Raw genomic sequence first — 23685 nt, 5'->3', positions numbered from 1 at the left:
CACAGATCTGTCCCTGCCCCGAGGAGCAAAATGTAGCAGGCAAATGAGAGGCAGATGACACCAAAGGCAAGGGATGATGCTAAGAGCACTCAGCCCAAGACCCTCTGTGGCAGACAGGAGCAGGGAAGGACTTGAGCGTGGTTGATCCCACAGGTATGGTAAAGAGAGAGGTGGGAGACAGCCTGGAAAAAACTGCACAAAAGGAACCTTGAGGGGATGTGACCTCCAAGTGGTGCTGAGCTGTGCAGGTACAAGGGGTTCACACTGTGTCTGAGAGGAAGCTGGGATATGGATGAGCATGGAGAAAGGTGATGATGGTCTTCCTCAGCACCTCAAAGGTAGATCTCAAAGCACTAAAAGCAGAAGGGTCTCCAGTCCTGGTGTGCTGGTGAAGAAAACAAAGGACAGAGAAGAGTGCTGTGGGAACAGATCTGCTCTCCAACCCAGTGTCTGCCATCACTGTGCTTTCAAGATGTAGGAAAACAAGAGACATTTAGATGACCACAGCATGAAGCTGAGATTAAATTTCTATTCCCCATTTAAGTTTTTCCTTGCATTCTTTAAATGAAAAGAAAGCAGCTCTCAGCAATTTTAGGTAGATCCTGTGCCTGGCAACCTGGAAGCAGATTTTGATTCGCAGATGCCTCTTGCTCCTCTGATCAAATGTGCTGGCAGGACTGGTAGACAGGAGCTGACTTAACAGCTTTAATGCACTTAGATTTGTCCCTATAGCTGTTGCTAATGCCTTGATTGGTGCTATTGAAATCTCATCTTAAACATATGGTAATACATTCCTCACTGATTCCCCTGCCTTTCAAAACTCAGACCTGGAGTCATCATTGTCTGTAATAAGTTCATTCTGTTCCTTCTGCTTTACTGCCTGCCTGGCCTAGCTTTGATGAAGTAATTCATCTAACTCACTAACTCCAGAGTAAATTTTGATTAGATTTTGAATTAAATACCATATTTTCTATTGGGAAGCCCTGCAAACTCAGCTTGGCATATGATATTCATATGACCTCTGCCATTCTGGATGCATCACTGGTAATGAAGACTCTGGATGCCAGGGCCCGGAGTGCACTAATTGGCCTTAATTGCCCCAACAAGCCTCATCTGGGGCTCACATTCACACCTTCAGCCAGGAGCTCTATTAAACCTCCAACCCCAGGGGCCTTCAGTTTGTGCCTGGGCTGTGCTGTAGGTGAGTCTGTCTTCGATCTGCTCTTTAACTGGTGTTTGGCTTTTCACGGATGGCCTTGCAGTTGGTGTGTTTACTGGACCCCATTCCCCCCACACCTTGCTCTACCTCCCATGGCATGGGGTCATTCTAGGTTGTTCCTGGCACCCTTTCCCTGCTCTTGCTTCCTGACACTGGCAGCCACAAAAATTATACAGCTCTGGTAGGTTTTTTAGTAGATTAGAAGAGTTTCAATATATTGATTTATTAACTGTTTGAGAGAAGACTACAGGTAATATTATGGGCTATAATTGCTTACTGTGCATAGAAATAAAAAAAAGCAGCATTTGAAAGTTGGAGATCTCTGGGCCAATTACAGCCTTAAAGCTCAAGTGGGGTTGAGCAGACCACTGGGAATGACTGACCCAGGAGGCCCAGTCTGCTTGTCTTCTGGTTGTCTGTAGCTGAGCCCAAGCACTAGAGAGGGAAAATACTTTTTCACTTCAGGCTCTTGTTCTGCAGCACTCAATGTATAGTAGTTTTAGCCACAGTTTTTCTTACAGAGATGCTGGGCTGTAATCTGTATTTTTGGAATAGCACAAATAAGTCTGTGGCTTCATGTGTTCAGTGGGATGGCAGTTGGTTATCATGATGGGTGGACAGACCAAGCACCTGAGGAACATCTTCCTTTTTTGCCCTGAGGGGACAGTAACCTTGCTGGGCAGACCAACCTGCTGTTGGAAAACACATCCCGTGTCACCCCATCCCAGGTTTTGTTGCACTGTGCTGCAGAATGGGCTTAATGCTGAGCCACAACAGGCAGCTGCCTTCCCATTTAATGTAACTCACCAAGGAAAACATCCTGGTTTATATGCTTTCCCCTTGGGAGCTTATATACATCCAAACACTGGCTTTTATATTTTGGGGAGGGTTTGGTTTTTTTTTTTTGGTGTCTGAGAGAGGTACCTTGGAAATGACTGTTCTGTTGGTGGGTGATGATAATGACTTTGGGGATGTGGGTGGAGGAAAGGAAAGAAAGTTTAATGCATGGAGTTAAATGCAGTTGTGATTTGGTTGGAAACAGCTTATCTGGGGAGACAGAGGGACCTCTGACACGGGCAGTGACTGAAATATCCCTTTACAAATGGGAGAGGTGGATCCCCCTCCCTGTTACTGCAGGCTCTGCTCTCTGGGGCCATCCTTGTCCCGGCATCGGTGTCTGCGGGGCTGCGCCTTCAATCCTATTGGTGTCGCTTATCTTCCCCCTTTTGCAAGAAACCTCCTTAAAGCCTCAAGGTTGTTCATTGCTGTTTGAGAAGGTAGTCTTGAGATTAAGGCAGGAAATCTGCATTCAGCTCCTAGCTCGAAGGGAGACTTTCCTTATGCAGTGTTGGACAAGCCAAGCTAAACTCCCATGCTTCATACCCTGAACTTGTGTAAGAAAAATCATACTGCCTTCTGTTCTTTGTCTTGGCTACTTAGACAGCGAGGACTTGGGGAAGAGAAAGGCTTTCACTCTGTGTTTATACTGTGCCTGGTTCTTCGGGGCTTCAGCCTTCAACATTCCCTGAACACAAACAGCAAGAAATAATGAACTGAGTGAGATCCAACCCAGGGCCACGCTCCGTCTGGTTACTTCACAGTCAGTCTCAGATGAACCGATAGGCAAACCTACAGCGGCACTGCCTCTGTGACAGGGACGTGACGGACCTTCCGCGGCCGGGGCACGGCGATCACAGCCCCCGGGCGCGATCGGAGCCCCTCGGCTCGCCCAGGCCGCGCTCCGGGCGGGGGAGGCTCGCTCCGTTCCCCCGGGGCGGGCGGGGGGCGCGGCCGGCCCGCCCCTCCCTCAGCATTGGCGGCGGCGCTGCCGGGGCGGGCGGGGGGCGGCGGCGGCGCCCAGAGCCGGCGGGCAGCAGGTGGCTGTGCTCGCTCCGCTCCGCGCTCCCGCCTCGCCTCGCCCGCCGCCTCAGCGCGGCCCCGCCGCCGCCAAGACGCCGCGGGCCGTGCTCCGAGTGAAGAATGGGGCGGCCAAGCTCGCCAAGCCGCCCGCGGCCGCGGGCGAGACCCCCGGCGGCGCCCCCGGACAGGGGCTCTTCATGGAGCGCTCGCAGAGCCGCCTCAGCCTCTCCGCATCCTTCGAGGCCCTCGCCATCTACTTCCCCTGCATGAACAGCTTCGACGAGGAGGATGCGGGTATGGGGGCGCTGGGGGGACGCGGGGTCGGTGGTTCCCGGTGGTTCCCGGTGTCCCTGTGCCCATCCCCGGGTGCGCTCCGTGTCGGGCGCTGTCCCCGGCCCCGCTGGGGCTCCGGGTGCCGGGGGTCCCTCGGCCGCCCGGAGGGGGCTCAGCCTGGCCAGGTGTGTGCGCAGGGTCCGGGCTTGGTGCAGGGGAGTGTGTTCCTGCGGAGATTAAAACTGGGAATGCGCTCCGGCGGTGAAACGCGCTCCTGCTTCTAATCGATAAGGAGCCCAGGGTGTTTGCAAATGGAGCGGCTCACGCTCCATCCTCTGTGTGAATGAAGGGCAGCGCTCGGGGAGGAGGCGTCTATTCTGCTGGATGGTGTGTCCACCCTGATTTATTATACACCGTGAGCTCTGGGGCCGATTGTTCCGAGGGGTTGTTGGCACTGTACACCATGCTGCCTTTGGGGAGAGGAATAAAGGGATTCAATTTAAATGGGGGCGAAGTAAATCCCAAAACAAAAGCCTTTCAGAACGGATGCAGTGATTTTTTTATTATTTTTTTTTTCCCCCGTGTCAGAAAGACCTTTCTGGCCTCAAAGAGTTGGCAGTAGTCATAAAATGAGACCAGGCTTCCAAAAGAGGGGCACTGGTAGGGCATAGTAAAAAGGAATTGGGTTGAATGGGAGAGGAAGGGCAGTGGGTGCTGGAGAAGGTGCCAGGAGCAGAGGGCAGCACAGCCGTGGTGTGGGTAGGGAGGGCGTACACGGGAGTGGATGGAGAGCGGTCGGTGAGCACTTTGTCCATTCCCGGTGGCTCACTGGTCATTGAGGGGTGTTTTTCCCAATACACACTGTCCCAGAGACTGAACCTGTAAGTGAATCTTGTGAGGGGCAAATAATGAAAGTTGGTAACTAAGGTATATTTTGATGCTGTCGTGGTCGCATCCTTCAAAATGCCGGCGTGCTCCTTTGTCTAGTGGCTCATCCCAAGAAGTGCAGGTGCCAGCAGGAATGCATCAGCCCCCTGGCTGCTACACCTGTAACGTTGTTGTTTTTAAAGGAGTTGACGTAAGAATCAATTCATCATCTGTGTGATTAACCTAGACTTGTCATCAGCATCGTGCAGGGGTGTCAGGCAGAACATAGTATCCTCCAACAGATGTAGCTTTTAAATTTTTTGTCTCAAAATTCTGCTGACGATTTATTTGCACTTCCTATTTGGTTTGAATGCTGGGGAGCGTGCAAGACAATAACGGGAGCTTTGGGAAGTCTCGGCGCTGTTGCTTCAGAAATGATTGATAGTGAGACATGCTTGAGTACGAGAACCCGACACAATGCCTGGAACGGCGTTTCATTCCCTGGTGGCCGACCCCTCCCGCTCAGAGCAGGGTGATGGTTTAGGTGATTACTCCCTCTTCCAGCGCTTAGAAATGCAGTTTTGCGCTGAATTGTATCTATTCACACTTAGTGAATGCTCACGCATGAATGTTAATAGGCTGCTCTTAATACAACACGAGCGCTTGTCTCTGAATTAAATAAATCTACAATTAAGATCTCATTTGCCAGCAGCTTATTAGCGGATCTCGCCTGTGAATTGTCTCGCTGGTGAAGCTGCTCGGGGTGGATTCAGTGCAACGGGGACGTTGCAGTGTTGCTCCTGTATTTGTGCCTGTGAGAGTGTGTTCAGACAGGTCTGAGCACCCAGCGAGGGAGAACGTGCGCCGCTTTCTATTTCTGGTGTTAAAACTACAAGCGTATAATTTTCTCTTTCACGGCATCTGTTTTCTTGAGAAATTGTGAAAGAAATACTGAAATTGTTCCAGATAAAGCTCTGTATTATTCGTACCCATGCATGGTCCTGAAATTGTGGGAGATTCTGACCAGTTTGGGTTGCAGCATGATTTCTCTCAAAAAAAAAAAAATGGATCTCGATAGCTCATTCAGGGAGATGAATACTGCACTTGGCAAGATGTTCTCCATAGGAGATGGTGGGGAAAAAATGAAATTGATCCCAGGAGCATTGACAAAGTAAACAATCCTATTTCAAACAGACACATCATCCATTTTGTCTCAGGCTGAGGACCACGTCTTTAATGGAATAGTCATCCTACAGAAAAAGGAGAGGAGCTGATAAATGGCAAGCTTAAAGGAAACTTGACATTTTCCTCTGAAATAGGAGAACAGCCTAATGAGAGCTTAAATGTACAAACAATAAAAATTCTTGAGGTGTCTCATTGAAGTTACTATGGGAGGGTCGTATCAAAGGAGTGTAAAAGGAGATTTACAGAAGTGCTGAGAGCCCCGGCAATGTGGAAACATGTCTGGCCATATCTGAGCAGTGCTAATGATACCTCTGGGTTCCAGTATTTCCCCCCTTTAATTCTGGAAAAATGGCTCTGCTTTTGAAAAATGTACAATCTATTGTTACTTGTACTTCTGGAATATTTCGTTTTCTGCCAAAGTCCTTTTGTTTTTCTTTGCTTTTGTTTTTCTTTACCTTCTGGACAACAGGCAAGAAGACTCTTCTCATCTTCCTCAACTCTTCCTCCAGTGAATCTGGGCTGAGTTCTGGGCAGTGAACTGGGTGCAGATGATGTCTTAGTGTGCAGAAGCAGGCAGACAGCGTAGGCAGGAAAGCAACGGGACTTGGAGCAAGGAACAGGATCCCATTTGAATATTTCCAGAGCGTGAGGGTCATGGAGATTCAGATGTGTCCTGTGGCACATGGGGCTGTGTGCCTGTCTCTCCAGAGATGGATGTGGACTTGCGCTCTAATGTTCTGATACCCTTTTTGTTCCTCAGCCATGCAAACACTGAGCTCTGTTCACCAGGAAGTTGCAGTGGGACTTTGAAATAGCTGAAATGACCATCTGCACTCAGCAGTGGAAGGACTCTGGGTTAATAACTCTCTTGATCTCGGCATGGTAATGTTGCTGCCCTTCCTGCTGGCTGAGTGCCACTGTCCTTGCTCCGCTGAGGTCCCCAGCAATGTCAGTGAAGTTAAGGATTTTTAAGCTGCAGTTATTATCAGAATAATTGTTGGTTTTACTTATGTAAATGTCTTCCATTTCAGTTGTGGAGTGGTGGACTAAGGAGGTAAAAATCAATCATGCACTCTTTGTGGGCACATTTTTAGAATGCCTCTTCTAACAGTGTGAACAAAATCTTAGCTGTCCTGTGGACCTGCCATACTCCTGGTCTTGGCTGGAATCAGCCATTCAGGATGCTGGTATTCCCATGGGAACATGTTGGAAGGGACCAAACTGCTGAGGACTGAACTGCCAAGTGCACGTGGGTTAGTAACAGGCTGTTGAGGATCCGTGATGACTGTGGGCAACTGCCTTGTAGGCAGCTGGTGAGTCCTGGGTGCAGCTCACCACTAAAACTGAGGGACTGGGGTGTATGAAATCCCCCTTTGCTGACAGTGGCCTTAGCAGAGCCCAGCCCAGTCCGAGGTGAAGGACATCCTTAAGGTTAATGGGAACGTGTTTGCTGGTGTGGAGGAGAACCAGCTTGCTCCTTGTGCAGAACATGGAGTTTGGAAAGCTGGCTAAAGCAGAACAAAAAGTGAGGATTTGGTAGAGAGCAATGCCAACTGACTTGGAGCTGCACATGAAAAAGGAGCAAGCCTTGGGCAGGGGAAAGGAGGTGGTTTGAGTAGCAGGACAGTCGGTGTAGTGGTGGTGGACCTGCTGGAAGTTGGGAAGCCAGAAGCAGTCCTCAGCTCTGAGGAGGTGAGAGGATCCAGCCAAGGACCCTGTGTACTACAGAGGACAAGGACTACACCTAAAGAAGCAGAGGTAGGGAAATGCCAAAAATCACTAGAGGGAATGGGGTTTTCCTTAAGCCTCTGTGCCTAAACTGCAGGATCCAGGAGCACTTCTCAGGTCTGGATGTGTGCTCCAGCTGTGCTGTGGCTTAAGTGAGTAAGACACAGCAATGCATCAGCACCTTTGATCCTGCATCTTGGTTTTCCCAGGAAGGACACCTGTTTGCACTGGCAAAAGGCATCCGATGCATGCCTTGGTAGGGATGCAGATATGGATGTTTGGGACTGTAGCCATGGGTCACGTTGCAAATGCAGCTGCCTGGAATCCAGATCCAATTTGAGCACCTGCACAAGGGGAAACTCCTGTTCCTTACACACCCAGGTGTGAAGAGCAGGGCTGCTGCCATCAGGAAGCAGGAGAAGGTACAGAACAGCTGCAAGGGACGTGTAAGGGTCCCCTGGATCACGGCCCCAGCGCAAGGACTGTCCAGCTGGGCAGACCTCTTGCCCTGGCAGCAACACAGCAGAATCAAATCATGTCTCAGCCAGCTGGAACCAAGTGTCTGGCAGAGAGAAAATGGTTTCCAAAGTCAAAATGTCTCCTAGATACTGACAGTAAGCCTTCCTTGTGTCAGCTGCTAATTCAGGAAAGAGGTGAATTAGAGATAAAATTCAGCCCAGGCTGCTGCTTTCACACACTATCAAGTACTAGCAGGGCCCCTGTGTTACGATCAATTCTTTAAAGAGAAAGTATGGGAAATATTAATTTAATGGATTGATAAAAACATTTAAAACATCGGGGTGGGAGAGCATGCTGTGGACACTTAGATTAGTTTAGAGTACTCTTTGTTTGGGTTTTATCTGTTGAACTTCTCTATAATTTTAAATACTGACCTTCTCTATAATTTAAAACATTAAGGTGTCACAAAGTTATTAAATAGAGAGAGCTCTTATATGTGTTTTCATGTTGCCATGGATATTTCTCAGTTGCAGCACTGCATTGGGGTACATATTTTTAAAGAAAATGATGATTCAAGTCTTTACTAGTCCATTTGTATGGGGTTTTTTTAAATGCAGATCAAGCATGTGAAGTCTTTTTGGTGTTTAGTCTGGTTTTGCTTCATCTGAAGTTACCTCTGAAGCTCGGTCAGCCTCTAACTCTAACTGGTTTTGTTAGTTGTTTGTTAGGTGGGTAACCATGCTCACATGGGAAACATACAGGCAACAAGGGAAACTACACTTGTACACTTGCAAGGTTAGCTGTTTTTCTTATCAATCTTTTACAAATGAAATGACAGTTCAACCCTGTAACCCTGCAAAGACACAGACCCCAGAGCTCACCTGGTGATGCATTACCCCAGGGGTGCCAGCTCTCTTGGCTGGTGCCGGAGGCAGCAAAATCCAGGGCTTTTCCCCCTCCTTGCACAGTAAGGAGCGCATCCTTGGCTGTGGGTTATCCTAGTGATTGAAAGAAATGCCTCTCTCCCTGCTGGGCACTTTCTGGCTCTAGGTAAACATGTTTGTTTCGTGAACGGATTAAGTTGAAATGAAAAATGAGAACAGTTTTAGAAGAGCTGCTGTCAAATCAGTCTTTCATCAGAGGGAGGTGTATGAAAGGGACCAGCAGCCTGGAAGAAGATGCTGCTGATAATACCTGCAGAGGTTGGTGGTCTCAGACCCAGTTACAGGTTAATCCAAATTCTAAATACAGCGACTGATTCTTACACCACGGATTCACCTGGTTGGGGCAGAGCTGAACAAGCCGTACTGTCCCTTCCCTGTCCTGTACTCTGGAGGCAGCTCCCTGCTCTCTGGGCCTGCTGCTGTGTGTGTGACCAGGGCACTGCAGTTACAGATGGTGGGTTTTGTCTTCTCCTGTGGCCCTGTGAGACCGGGGCGGAGCAGGAACCCTGTCATGAGTCAGCACTAGGATCGAGGGGTTTGAAACCTCGTCCTTGTTTGTGGTGTTGTGGCGGCACGTGAGAGCTGCGGTCCCCGGCCAAGTTCATGCTGTGCCTGTAGAAAAGCGAAGCAAAATGTCAGTGCGAGTCCCAGGGCGCTGACGGTCTGTGGCAGAACCCAACAGATGGGGAGGGTTGGACAGATGGGAGAGCGCAGGGGAGGGTGACGTGGCATCGGTCAGCGCTCAGCGTGCCAGGCAGCCCTCCCAGGCCACCAGCTGCTCCCTGCTCCTGTCTCCCGTGGGCTGTCCCACAGAGTTGTCCTGCATGCCCCAACCTGGAGCCTCCACCTGTGCCTCGTGCTGGGTGTTGGCTGAGGAATTGTTTTAAACAATGATGTAAGGCTGGGAGAAGAGAGGGAACAGCTAGTCCCGGGATCTCAAGCGCTGTGCCACGAAGTGCTGCGTAAGCGTTTCCTTGGTGGTCATCAGGGTGTGGATTTACAGGGGAGAGGGGATGTGGATGAGGTCACGGGCCGTGATGGTGGCTCTGTGCTGTCCCCTCAGCCTGCTTCTGCAGCACACTTGCTGTCACAGAAAGCACAGTGCTGTCTCCTTCCCTTGGAGGTGACTGCGCCCGGCCTGATGGACGTTAGAGGTGTTCAGGGGATGGTGCTGAGCTCCAGCCACGTGGGCAGGAGTTGGTGAGGGCAGGTTGTACGTGACCACTGCCAGCCCCAGGGAAAGGATATCTCTCTCGTTTTGCTGTCTACTGATTTCTGAATAGAAGAGCCTGTCCCTGGAAAGCGTTCTATTTAGGAGACACTGTTTCCTTACAGCTTCTATTTCATATGCAGTTAATTCTAATGCAACATTTATTAATTCAAAAGCACTCTGTTCTCCAGACTAAAAAAAATTATCTTTACTCTGTCAGATTCCTACATCAGGACAAGTTGTGAAACGCTGTAACTACTTTGCTTCAACATTTCTGTTTGACAGAAAGTGTATCTGCTTTGTGTAGGGAAGAATTAAGTTTGATTGGAGTAGTTGTTTTGAGGAATAATTTATCTATGCAATTATTTTCTGAAGCACTATCTGCTTATATATGATTGCCTTAAGTTAGATTAGAAATGTGAACAATTTAATTTAGGATGCAGTCTGCAAGTTGCTGATGTGTTTTATTGGGGCAGTGAGACCTGGCTCCTACAAGACTTCTCAGCCCTGTTGTCTCCTCCTCTTCCCCACAGACATCTGTTATGAAGCACCATTAACATATTTGAATAAGGATTTCTGCTCCTCTGAGGAAGTGTTCAACACAGTTTGAATATCCATCTATCCAAATGACGTTCCCCTGAGGGTTGGTTTTATTTTCTGGGAGAATGCTACACTGTATGGCAACATGTGTCATGATAGAGATTCTGCAACACAATGATCCATCAGTGGTGCCACTGCTTAAATCATCTGCTGATGACACACGCAAATTAGGCATTCTCTGCTTTTGCTGTCAAACCATTCTTGCCTTGAAATCTGCTTTTAAGTTATATTTTTGGCTTTGCTTTTTGGAAAACAGCACACATGTAAAGACTGGGAAGCCCTGGTACAGCCTAACTTCCCACAGGAATACAGCAAATCTCTGCAGCCCTACCTTTTAGCCAAATCCAGACAGTTAAATCACTGAGATGGATACTGTTCCAGCTTCACGCAATCAGGGTGTTATATCACCTTTGTCCAATACACAAAGAACTCATACAGCCTTGCAGAAGCCAGTCTAAAGTGTTTGAGTGCTCAACAATTTGCAGAGTACAGTGTGTACACAGGTAAATGTCACATTTTTCTCAAAACTGTTTTATGACTAAGAGGAATTTATGCTATTGTCTGTGTCCTTACTCTTACCAATGCAGAGGTGGAAAGGGTTCTCAGGAGTCATTTGTATCTGTTCCCCAAGTAACTAATCTGTTCTAATTAGAAGGAGAGTTTACCCTAAAATTCAGCTTAATTCTGTGTGGAAATTAGGTAGATTGCTATTGTATTGTTCCCAGCAACATGGGAGGCAATTGGTCACTGCTGTCTTCAGAGCAGCTCTTCACATCACGAAACTGTTCTTCCCTGTGCTGATAATCCCAAGCCAGGAAGTGAGTGTAACAACAGTCATGAGTGCCTGGCACCCCTCTCCCTCCTTTTGCATTTTGGTCCAAAGAAACCTGGTTGATATTTTCTTCTTGCACGGAGCAGTTTCCCAAGCACTGTGTTGGCCTCGTTGGTGTCCTCGGGATCGTGCGGGAGGAGCAGCGTGGACAGTGTGGCTGCTCTCTGGCCCCCAGCAGGGAGGAGGAACTGTCTCCTGCACTTTGTGTGCAGTATTCTTGTAAATACAGTGCTTTTGCAAGAGTTTCAGCACTCCTAACTCACACTTGGGGTATGATCTTTGCCTCTTTTCCAGATCGTTCTCTGCACAGCTGCTCCCTGGCTACTCAGTCCCTTTCTGGCATTTGTGCCTTTGATTTTTTTTTTTTTTTTTCAGTGCTCTGAAGTTACATGTGCCTTTAGTGAATTTTCTTGCATTGGTTTGGAGGGTCGAGCTATTTGATCCTGTTGGTATAGGTCTGAATTCTCTATCTGTTGTTTAGCAAGGCCCGTGATGCTGGGATGTTTGTGAGGTTGAGAGGTGGGATAAATAGGTGCTTTATCTTTTGGGCTTCAGGAATAGTGCCCTATTTGTGGATGATTTTGGCAGCTGGAGATCCTCTGTAACTGAGGATCCATGGGCAAAGTGCAGCATCCTTGAAAACCTTTGCTTTCAGTGCAGCTGGAGTGCCCTGTTTTCTCAGGCACCTTCTCATCGCCTCATTCTGCAGTGCTCGAGTCGAGGCACTGCCGAGGTGTCATTCACCGTTAGTGGCTGCAGTGAAGATAATTGTGGTTAATGGTACTTCACACTGGTGACAGATCAGATTTAAGAGGTTATAGTCTCCCTCCCCAGGGAACACATGGTTGTGTCCCTGTCTGGAGCTGGCCAACCTCTTGGGTGGAACGGCTCAGCTGTTGGTGGGGTCAGACCTGCAGAATGACCCGCCTTGGTGAGGGAGCAGCAGCGTCACCAGGAGACAGCAGTGTGGGCACAGCCTGCCCCTCACTCAGCTCCCTGGGCACTCTGGATGAGGCTGACATTTCCCAGTGGTGACAGCTTCCCAGTGGTGTAGGACTTTTGCCAGCTGCCCACCAGCAGTATGCATATTTACACTTAGCAGGGAATGTATCCTGCCATGTGGATGGAAAACATGCAAATTGTGTTGCAGCCAAGATGTCTAAGAAGATTAAGATATTTTTTTTGTTGTTGTTGTAAATCCAGCTCCTCGTTTAGCACTTCTCAGCATCCTGGGAGGATTGTGTGGGTGGGTGTTTTTTTTTTTGTTTTATTTTTACTATTTACCTTTCCTTTCTTGTACGTAATGCGTGACATCATAGCACTAGTGAAAACTTAGGAAAACTTGATTCAAGATTTTTAAGGTAGCTGCTTTATATCCATATTTGTGTTTTAATCAGATTGTCAGGAAAAAAAGAGAAGGCTTTTCCTTTCTGATGGCAGTTGGAATTCCAGCTGTTGTAGTCGATCCATTTCTGGATGGCAGTATCATGACAACTCAGACCCAGTAGCTTTCCTTGTCCCTTCCTTAGGGTTGTGCTGCCATCCCTCTGGCTGAAGCCCCGCTGTGAGACCTCACCAGTGGGTGGTGGGATTAGAGCAACTGCTCTGCAGTAGTTCTGCAGAGCCCCTCCACCTTTATAGTAGCTTGAATTAAATTTACAATAAAGCTAGACAGCTCCAGACTGACTTTTGAAGCTTGTCAGTATTCTGCTTTCCCCCAGTTCCCCCCAAACCATAAGGAATTACAGGAGCTGCTCTTGCAGCCCAGTGTTACATTTCAGTGGTGGATTTGGTGTGTTTGTCAAAAACACAGATATTTTTGTGTGGGTTTATCCCCACGCATCTGCCTTTATGGATCACATGGTCTACAGCTGCACCCTCTCCAGATTTGAGATTTTTGTTTCAATGTGAGTAAACAGGAAAGATAGCATTACCTGATGTGCCTTGAGATAAAACCAAGCTTTGTGCCATGAGCATAGTTTTTACAAGAGTCAGTGCTTGTTTCAAATATTAAATGTGCAAAGTAGAGCTTTTTCAAAAATGCCTGTGAGTTTTGATCTCTGGCATTTGTTGAAAGTGAATGGGATTCGGGGCTGTACCTGCTTTCAGCAGTTCAGAAAATCACCCCACAGCCCTGCAAGTGTGGGGCTGGCACTGCTGCTCTGGTCGTGCAAAGCCATCTGGAGCAGAGGAGCAGACTCCCCCTGGGATTCTGGGAATTCAGGGAAGCTGGGGAGGGAACACTGAAAACTCTGGTGTGGAAAGCGGGGCAGGCAGTGCCGAAAGTGGGCGTGCAGGGCAGCGCTCAGCCTGGCAGACAGTGCGTGCTAAATCAGGGTGATTTATGGAACAGTTTCTGTTAAAAGCTTCCTCGTGCACTTTAGGAAGCGGAGCTGCCAGATTGGTCAAACTCCAATGCCCAGGCAGTTTGAATTGGCTGCCGGGTGCAGGGGCGACCGTGGCAAAACTCGAGCAGCCGTTTCACAGAGGCTTTGCAGGCTGCCCCGCTGGTGCTGCTGCTCAGAAAACAGACAGTGTCAAAATGTTACGTGGTACGAGGACATTTCCATGGCAACGTCAGCATCCCATGACACCGTTCCCGTACTGCGGCGTCAGCACATGCTGCCGTCCCTGTGCTTCCTTGCTCCATCTGGGGCCTTCAGGAACGCTCTGCTACTGATTGTCTGGGTTTCTTCAGGGACTGCTCATAGTTTTGGGGCTGAAGGGGGAAGAAATGCTCCTTCCAAGCTTTTGGGTGTCTTAAGTAAGGCAAGTATTCCTTCTTTTAGCAGAGCAACTCTCACATAATTCAGCTCCAAAGCACCTGGTTTTGCATTCTGCTGCACTGGGAGAGCAGTTTTCCCTCTCAGATGGTCGTACCTGGCCTCAGAGGTACCTGCACTTTTATCATGCAGATCTTTGGACAGCTCTGAGATGGCTCAATTTGGGAAGGCACTCCTGTCTTGTCCTGTCTCCTTTCAGCCCAGAGAAAGCATGTTGCTGATGTCCATCTGTTCCCTCCTGCCCTTCCTTTGTAGGAGCCATCAGCTGCTCTGGGCACTGCTGGCTACAGGGCTGGTTTTGGACAGCAGCCTGATGCTTTTGGGTAGAGTTTCATCCATGGCTCTCCTCCTGGTTTCATCATGTCTCCATCAATGGTTTGGGCGTGCCTGAAAATATTTCAGTTTCTGCTGCTACCTCTGCAGTAACTGTGTCCTGATAGGATTTTCAGTTTTACCCCTGTGTTTTTTTCCCTTTTCTTATATTTCTGTATTTCCACCAGGTGTTGCATTCCAAAATTAGCATAATGGTGGTTTGTTTTTTGTTTTTTTTTTACTATGCTGGCAACACATGTTGACTGGCTTTTTTCCCTTGACATAGAGAAAGCTGTTCTCAGTACAAGCTAGAGCCTTGGCAAGAAATGACAAAGGTGGAGATGTTTCCTGTGTGGTAGGCCATGGACCTTCCACCAGTGCACATCTTTCACTTCTGCTTGGTACTTCGTAAGAGCAGGAGAGAGATCTTGGTTTAGTTATTGTGCATGTGCAGGTTCTGAAAATTGCATGGGCAAAGAGACTTTAACATTTACCTAAGGATTTGCCTCCCCGGTGTGCATAAACTGTGGATGTACAGTCGAGGTTTGTGGGTGCATGTCAGGGCTATTTCTCACACGGTGTTGCTGTAGCATGAAGGGACCATGTATGATGAAACTCAGAGCTTGTGATCTTCACATCTGGTCTAAAGTATTTCACATGAAGGGTCTGAGAGGGTGAATGTGAGACTTGAGAACGTACGGGTTGAGGCAAGGGGAAGGAGCAGAACTTTTTTTCAGTCATATCTGCTCCTCAGGACCCACTTCTGTACTGTTTCAAAACAATAATTCTCAACTCTCTTATTTTGCCCAGGGCTCTGCTTTGAGTCATGCCAGAATCCCAAGTTATCTTTCTATAAACTTGTTTTTAATCTGTTTCCACTGAATTCCTGGCTTCTGCCTAGTAACAGGAGTAGGTCTGTTCCTGTGGCCTGGCTGCTCTGTCTCTGCAGAAACACTTTTACTGCTCCTGCACAGGAGACTCTGCTATGTCCTAAACTCAGTTTTTCCCAAGACCCAGTCCAAGCCAAGTGCCCCTAAACCTGGCATCGTGTCGGTCCTATTTCAATGTTTTTCTATTTCTGTCTCAGTACTGCCTGGCTTACCTACTTAGGCACTCTATGAAATATTCCATGGCTGGTTGAGGCAAAATCTGGCTTGCTGCTCTAGGAATAATACCAGGCAAATTATCCACAGTCCATTTTAGTTGGTGAATGTGACTGTTTTCACAGCCTGTTCACTGCAGCCGTCTGCTGCAGAGAGGCAGCAAGCTTGTAGGACAGATTGGCTGTAAAAATCAGGAAGTCTTATTTCAGGCCATAATTCTTTTTAATTTCCTGAAATCTAGAAAGCTGTTTATTTCCTATAACACCTTTCCCTGGATCCCTAAGGCTGAGTTTCCAAAGATCACCTGCAGAGAGTACTACCTATATGAAATATGTTGGTGGGGGGGATTGAATCCTGAAGCAGTGACACCGTGATGGTCTGAAAATGTTTTGCTGACCAAAATATTCATTAATAACTTCCCAGATTTCTCTGTTTTGTCCAAAATGCACTTTTATACACAAGCTGACCAAAACAGACATGTTCTGTGAGGGTCAATAATGCAGGTTAAAGCAGAATTTGGCCTCTGGTGCTCAGTAAATGGTTTGGAAACTGCATTTGGCTTTAATGCTAAATTACTGTGTCAGGAAAAATTCTCAGCCTTTTATTTCAGTTTGCAAGGAGGGGAAGAAAAGCTTGGTATGAGTACATCTTACAAGGGTTGGACATTGTAAAAGGTTTAGTGACCTGCTCTTGTAAGCTCTTGCATTCATCAGATTTGAGAGGAAATTGCAGTCAAAAGTGAACATTTTAAAACTTGCTGATCCAAGTGGTCTAATAGTCAACCTGTTTTTTTCCCCTTGACATTCCTGTGCTGATTTCTTCAGACCTGCAGGTGTTCAGTCCACCAAGGCTGCAGTGCAGAAAGGGGGAAAGAGCTGCAAAACTAGGACAGACTTGGAGTATATTTAACAATGCTCCATTTCAATGTGACAACAGCTATCGAACACCTACAAGTTTGCAACTGTGATTCACTCGGAAGCTGATATAACTGATGTCACATTGTATTAATAGCTACAGAATTGTAACTGCTTTTAGCAGTGAGATTCATTAACAACCTCTACAAACACTCTTGACAATCAGTTGAAAACCTGAAAATATTAGGTGTATATAAAAATGGATTATGCCATAAAGGAACCTCCCTGTGCTGCCAAATGTGTTTACAGCAAGTTCTTGCGGGTGTTATGCATAATGATTCCTCTTCATCACTTTCAGCAGGTCTTACTGGTAGCAAAAGGTGTTTGAGGACTTATCCACACACAAAATTAATTAGGAGCTGCTGCTCTAGTGGGGTTACACAACGTGAGTATATTTGGGGATTACAGTGTCCACGGCGTTTTTCTTGGCAAGTGGAAGCTGCACAACCTTCCTGCATGGTGCTGATTTTTTGGGGGGAGGTATTTTATTTGGTCCTTCACTTGTTTTAGTTGAACATTTTGGCTTCAATGGCTGTGACAAACCGTGCCTAGACAGAACTCTCCAAGGTGTACCAAGCGCATCGAGTTCCGCTCCCCTCTGAGCCTTGTGTGCTTTCCTCGGGGTGGGCTGGTAACCGTGCCCGAGGAGATGGGCACGGAAGAGAAGGAAGTGTTCATTGCCTCCTACCATCTTTGAAGATACTGAATGGTGACATAACTGGTCCTCTCCAGCCTCTGTTAACTGTCCTCTGGGGTGAATGAGTTGGTTGCTCTTCCAGGCTCGTGCGGGTTTAAGGTTGGCACCCCTGGCTTGATTGGTCAGGACATGGTTATGGAAGTGAAGTGGAAACTGAGAGTCAAGAGAGGAAGTGTTCAGGATGGCGTTGGCCCCATGCCAAGTTGTGTAGTCAGGCTTGTTGCCGGCAGTGATTCTGTGGATGTGTACCTTTGGGCTGAGATTTCCAATGCTCTGGGTGCCTCTGAGACCTGGTCCATCTTGGTCAGCCATCTACTTCCTGCAGTTCCTTCCTTCCCACATACATCACAGTGCCTCTTCTCTTCCTCTTGGCCATGAATAATTCCATTGTCCTAAAGTTTTCAGGTAGTCTCTGCTCTGTCTCATTCATCTGTTACTGGCTTTTGGCATCTTTTATTTGAATGTGACCTTGCTTTTGCTGACCTGTGACTCTTGGGCTGGCCTGGTGTGCTGACTTTGGGAGATGGAGAGTCTCCTGAGACTGGCAGGAATGGTTGGCTCAGGATGCAACAAAACTGCAAATAACAGTCCTTTGAAAACAGTACTGTCTGCCAAGGAAGCAAAATTCCTTATTTTGAGAAGATGGAAACTGTAGGCATTTTCCCACCTTTTTCATTGTTCTTTTTTACAAGGTTAGAAACCTTGTTTCTTGAGTACATCATTAAATGGTCATTCACCCTTCCTCCTTAGAGTTACAAGCAGCTGTCCAGATAATTAAATACACCCCTGTTCATATTTTAAATGTCACAATAGTAAATGGTTCATTGGCCATATACGCAGCAAGTGATCAAACCTTGGCTCAAGGTGTCTGTGGAAACAGCCTACGACAGTTAAGGAGTGTAATTAGCAAGACACACAGAACGGGGTTGAAAAAAGGTGTGAAAATAAGCACAAAGGTTTGAAAAGGATTAGGAGAGTAAATGACAAACCGGTAGTTAAATGGTGCATTATTAATGACTGTAGAAGGAAAAGGTTGACTAAATATTGTGACTCTGTAATGGCTGCCCCAAAGTAGTAGAAAATAGTTTGTTTGAAAGACTCTGGAACTGGATTTATATCTACACATATGCTGACTCTGGATTTAGACCTGATTCTTAGACTTGGCTTAGGTCAAGGTGAGCATCCCCTGAGATGCTTTCCTGATTGCCTCGATGAGCTGAGATTTGTCTCCAATCTTAAATATTAATGATCAGCATCAAAATAGCAGGTACCCCACCGAAATACTGTGAGAACTTCCACCTGAACTGTGGTCCAGGTGGACTGGACTGTCAGTCTGCAGCGTGTCAGCAAAGCTGTTCTGAGTGAAATCAGGCTCCGTGTGTTCAGTAGCTCCTAGCTTATAGATTTAGTTTTGTCTCTGAGCACTAAATTGTTTGAGTTCAATAATTCATCTCCCTCCAACTGCTTTATTGTCACTTGATTTATTAATGAGTTGACTTGGACTTTATCACAGCACAGTGAAACCAAGAGTTGCACTGAGGCTCACACAGATTGTGTGAAAAACACACCATTTCCCTGGAGCTGGTCCCGGAGGGACAGCATGGTGAGATTGGATGTGCAAGGGCTGGAGCTCCTAAACTTTAACCTTTTTCTGTCCATCAGTATCCCTTCCCAACTCTGATCCTCTCTCTCGCCTTCTTGCTGTAGAAGAACTTCAGATCATGCTTTCTTTTCCCCAGGAGTGGATTGTGATGGTTAATTAGATAATGTTTATAGAGCAGTGTACAAAACCTGCCAAGGGTCACTGTCCTCGCTGGTATTATTAGAGCTGGAGGAAGACTGCCAGAAGGTATTGATTACTTGGTAAAAAATAAACCCTTCGAACTTCTTTGGGGTTTATTCATTACTTCTTTTTATCTCAGCATCCTGCAAACATTTCAGAGGGTGGATTTGTTTGCCGAAAGATCAAAACAAATGTTGACAACTACTGGTGCCAATTTGTAGCCTCCCGTGTGGGCGACATCAGAGGAATTTGTGCAGTGCTCTGGAAAGTCTTTTGAGGCTTTAACTCCCCTTGGATCCTGGGACTGTTGTTTGAGCAAAGCATCTGAGTAGCTGGGTGGGATAGCACATCGAGTATCAGACATGGGAGAAACTCTCTGGGGCTTGTGAAACTCTATTGTGTATAGAAGCCTGTTTGTACTTCCTAAAGTTGACATTTTGGTTTGTTTAGTGAAGTTTGTCAATGAATTGAGTAAAGCTGAGTCTTGCAGGGTGTGGTGGGTGCTGTTGAGAGGGCTGTGGCTGGCTGGTGGGAAGGGCTTGCTGCCCTCTGTGTTTTTTAGTTCATCTCACAGTGATGGTTTACACTTCTCTTACACCTCACCGTGGAAAACAAAATGTCACACTTTAAATTCATTAAGCAGCTGTGACTACTGAAAGGGAAAGCTGTTCTATATGACAGTAAAACACGGGGAAAAGTCACATATCTGTAGCAGAAAATACGCAGAGAAGACAAATATTGTGTAAGGGCCAAGTCATGCTTCGTAAAGTGGAATTTCTAAGGAGAATGGATACAACAGGAGGACAATTCAATCAGGAATATGGCTTACAGGATACAAGGAGGATGTACTAGTCATTCATGGATCCAGAGGAGTAAAATTTAGTAGTGACTTCAAAAGAAGTGTGGCCTTACAGTTTCTCTGATTGAAATGTGCAGTCGGAGCAGAAGCAAAACATAATGTCTTTCTCCAAATTAGGCCAAGGACAAAGCACAGACCTCCAAACATCTGCACATGTTATGACCTAGAAATTGCTTCAGCAGGGAGACTAAACCAGGCTTTGGTGGAGGCTGCAAAGTGCTTTCTGTGCGTGTGTCAGACTTGCAAATGGATTCGCTTTGATTATCACAAGTCCCTTTCATGTTCATTTCAAACCATTAAGCTCCTTCTAGTGAATGTTTTGGTAAATGGGAGGTTTTTCAGCTGACTGAGAGTCATCCAGCCGTCTTACAAACTGAGCTGTCGTGGAGCGAGGAGCACATCTCCTCAGAGCCAGCCAGCAGGGCTTGAAGGCCCCATGCTGGCCCGTCACATCAACCTGCTTCCTTGGTTACAGAGCACCTGCTGGGGGGGTGCAGTGACCAATGATAGTCTTTGGTAATTGTGAACAAATACCAGCTGCTTTTCTTCTAAAATTCGGGACAATTCATGAGCAAAGGAAGGGCAAGAACCATGGACAGATGCTATCAACTCACTCCCTCAGTGCTGGTTGCTCAGATTTCTTCTAGAAGAAGCTGAGATGTGAACAAGTCTCCCAGCTGCATAAAGTATGGGTGAAATAGGTTCAAAAAAAAGGCAAATGATATAATTAATGTGTAGGCAAAATGGAAGGAGTAAGAGGTTTTCATGTTTGCCAAGGTATTTGGAGACAGGGAGATGGTGAGAGTCCCAGACTGTGGAGGACACTCATGAAGGAGGTGAGTGCTGGGACAAGACATCAGCCTGACCTGATCACCAGCAGTCTGGGCTTACCCCATCCCTGAGTAATGCACAGCTGAATGGGGGGAGATGGAAGTCCCACTTCAGCCAGTCACGAGTTTGGTGACTTTTATGAGTGCCCACCTCATAACCCAGCAAGTGATTGCTGCCCAGATTTCTTGGGATGCTGCCTGACTTTTTTTTTCCTCAGTGATTTCACCCAGTTGCTTTTTGAGTCCTTTTTAGTGTCCAGCAGCACCCCAAAGTCCTGCAGTGAGGACATACCCACCCCTGGGCAGGGGGCAGTGCTGCTACCCCTCTCACCTCATGAGAATATCTGCTAAGTTGTTGGCTGTGGGTTGCCACAGAGCTGTGGTGGGGCAGACCCTAATTTTAGCACATTATGCTGGTTTAATGACAGTAATAGAAAGTCAATTTATAGGCAAGAGCAAATTGCCTTTTTATATGGGGAGGAGAATAATTCCTCCCATGTGTTACATTATTAAATTTGTAATCTTCATTTCTAATGCTTTTCGAAAGTGAAGATTAACAGAATCTAAAATGCAGATCTTAAATTCATAAGCTGCATTTTTTTTTACCCAGACTGCTCAAGTTGTATAATTTGTCTTCAAAGGTGAACTTCAGCAAGGTTGATTTTTTTTTGTTGTTTTTTTTTTTTTTTTTTTTTGTTTGTTTGTTTGTTTTTTTTGTGGTTTTTTTTTGTTTTGTTTTTTTGGTTTTTTTTTGGGGGAGGGAGGGAGGGAGAGTTTTTTTGCTTAACTTAATAGATGAAAATCCCTTACTCGCTACCTACCCCTGGACAAGCTTAAGGGCTCCAAAGAAAAGATACTTACATTTTAAATAGCAATAATGAATATCTATTTCCATTCTTGCTGAGTGGAGACTTCTCAGTTCAGACTTATTCCCTAGTGATAAAAGACACCAGAGAGAAAAAAATGACACATTTTGGTGTGTCATTTGCTAGCGAGGAGGCTGTTGTGATGCTCTTTTTTGTTGCCAAGGAAACAGAGCCCTGAACTCCTGTCTCTGCAGGCAGCAGGAGGAGGAGGAAAGGACGTTATTTCACTCCTGAGCTCAATTTGTAATTTTGACGTGGGATCAGGGACTGTGAATGGGTTGGGGCTGAGGGTCTCACTCGCAAGTTCACTTTCCAAATTGTGTGTCCTACCTCCCTACGTTTTTTGTGTGTTGAAATGCCCCTCCCTCACGCTGGGGAAGTGGGGTGGGTGGCTGTTCACACACCCATCGCTGGCACAGTTACCCAGAGTGAAATGGAGCCCTCAGAGCACACTCAGTGATGGAAGGGCTTTGTACTTCTCTGACCTTGCCAGTACCATCTTGAGAAATCCCAAGGCCTCCTTCTTTCAGCCCCGTTGTTAAATGTGAGAACAGAAGCAAGACAGTTACCTGCAGGAATAAGAAGGCAGCGAGTGATGCAGACACAGGTGCTTTGTAAGCACATTGTCCTCTCCTGACCTTGTGTCTTTACTGTTGGGCAGTCTTTGCCTGCACATTTTATAAAGAGATTCCCATCAAACATGGTGGGTTTGTTTGTTGGTTTTTTTTTTTTTTTGTAGTTACATTAAAACTATTTTTTCACTCCTAAATACACACACTGCTCTTTAATGCGTGTTTGATCTCCTGAGCTGGCAGAGTTGCCTGCAAGACTGATGCTGACTGTATCACAATTTCTTCATCTGTTCTCTTTTCTGCTCTCATAGTAGAGACAGACCAGCAGGGTCCTCTATCCTTGCTCCCTTTCCAAAATGTATTTAGAAACATGTGGCACAAATCATGGGATTTTGGTGAACTTTCTGCCACGCCCACGTCACGGGGCAGCCGTGCTGCACACAGCCATCGCTTCCCACAGCGCTGTGCTGGTGGCTGTGTTACCCCTTGAGTGATTAACACAAATTCCATTCAATACAGTATTGAACGCTGTGGCGTGTCTCTTCTTCACAAAGGACTGATTCTTCCTGCTTCTAGTGGTTGGTAATTGAGAAAAGTGGATTTTGGTATTGTTCCGAAAATGTATTAATCTGCTGCACTGATGGCTTTTTTCTCTAATCCTCAGTAATCTGCAGCCAGGCATGATATTTTGGTTGGTTTCCCACATTCTGCAGTATATTTCAGCAGAGATGAACATACTATGTCTGTTTTTCAGCTCTGGCCGAAGGGCTTTTTTTTTTCCCCTCTATTGGAAGCTCAATACTCTGCTTAGACAAACGGTGAGCTGAATTTCCCAATGGGCTTCAAATAACCTGGGATGCTTTTATATCTGAGTGCTGCTTTTGTGCATGCAGGAAGCAGATGTAGGAGGCAGATATGTGTCTGCCATGTTCGTCTGTGGGAGAGCGTGTCACTCAGATGAGTTTGCATGTGTCTCCTTGGGGTTTGGGCTGTGAAAATTTTGCTTGAATTTTTTTTTTTTCTTAGGTGTCTGCTAGTTAAATTTCAGTGCCTCTCTTTTTGGTATTGGATGGTGTTTTCCATGTGTAACGGCTCGACTTGTCACCAGTTGAAGATATTTATGATGTGTGATTGGCAGAATTGTTTGCAATGAGACAAACTCACTTTGATTTCTTAGTCACCATGAATCACTTTACATTGTAAGCAACTGTTGCTCCTGTCCTGCTTCTGGGCACTGAAGCCTGACCCCCTCTAGCAGCTGTCCAGAGATGTTTGCAGCCAAATTACCATGGTCATGAAGGGCAGAGTGCTCCCTTTTCACTCCACTCAAACAGACCTTGATCCTGGAAAGGGATCTATGTGAGAACCAGTATGAGTGCAGTGGAGCCATTTGCAAAAGCAGAGCTCTCGTTCGTGGGCCTAAAGAGCTTTTGAGCCAAGCTCTTCCCCAGGCTTTTTGGAAATGCAGCCACCCTCTGGGCTCACCCCTTTAATATCACAGGTGTGCTACAAGCAGAGATGTTTGTACTGTTCTTTGTAGCACCTGGGAAGAAAATAGTCCCTTTAGTGCAGCTGTACTGGGATGCAGTAGTTGACTGGTACAACGGGCACTTCACAGCCTGTCAAAGGATGTTTCTGGGTGAGGCAAAGCAATGTGTAGAATTAGAGGGGAAAGACGTGCTGGCTTGCTTCCTTTAACGTTTGCTACAGGTATTTCATGAAAGCACCTTTGGTGAAGCCTGACACACGTAGTTGTAGCATCTGGTGAAATTGTCTGGAATTAGGAACT

General features: G+C 46.7%; 1 protein-coding gene across 1 annotated transcript in view; it reads left to right on the top strand.

Annotated features, from left to right (window-relative positions):
• Positions 1-3089: 3089 nt before the first annotated feature.
• The window catches only part of RIMS4 (regulating synaptic membrane exocytosis 4), a 54453-nt gene continuing 33857 nt past the window's right edge, over positions 3090-23685 (top strand). The window contains exon 1 of the mRNA XM_027745856.2: positions 3090-3373. Within this exon, the coding sequence (XP_027601657.1) occupies positions 3277-3373 (97 nt within the window). The 5' untranslated portion in view covers positions 3090-3276. The remainder of the gene's footprint in view (positions 3374-23685) is intronic.

This window comes from Pipra filicauda, unplaced genomic scaffold, assembly GCF_003945595.2.
Source record: "Pipra filicauda isolate LSUMZ 115617 unplaced genomic scaffold, ASM394559v2 scaffold299_size895176_pilon, whole genome shotgun sequence".
Classification (NCBI taxonomy): Eukaryota; Metazoa; Chordata; class Aves; order Passeriformes; family Pipridae; genus Pipra; species Pipra filicauda.
Note: the sequence above shows the minus strand (reverse complement) of the source record. Positions and strands in the feature narration are given on the sequence as shown.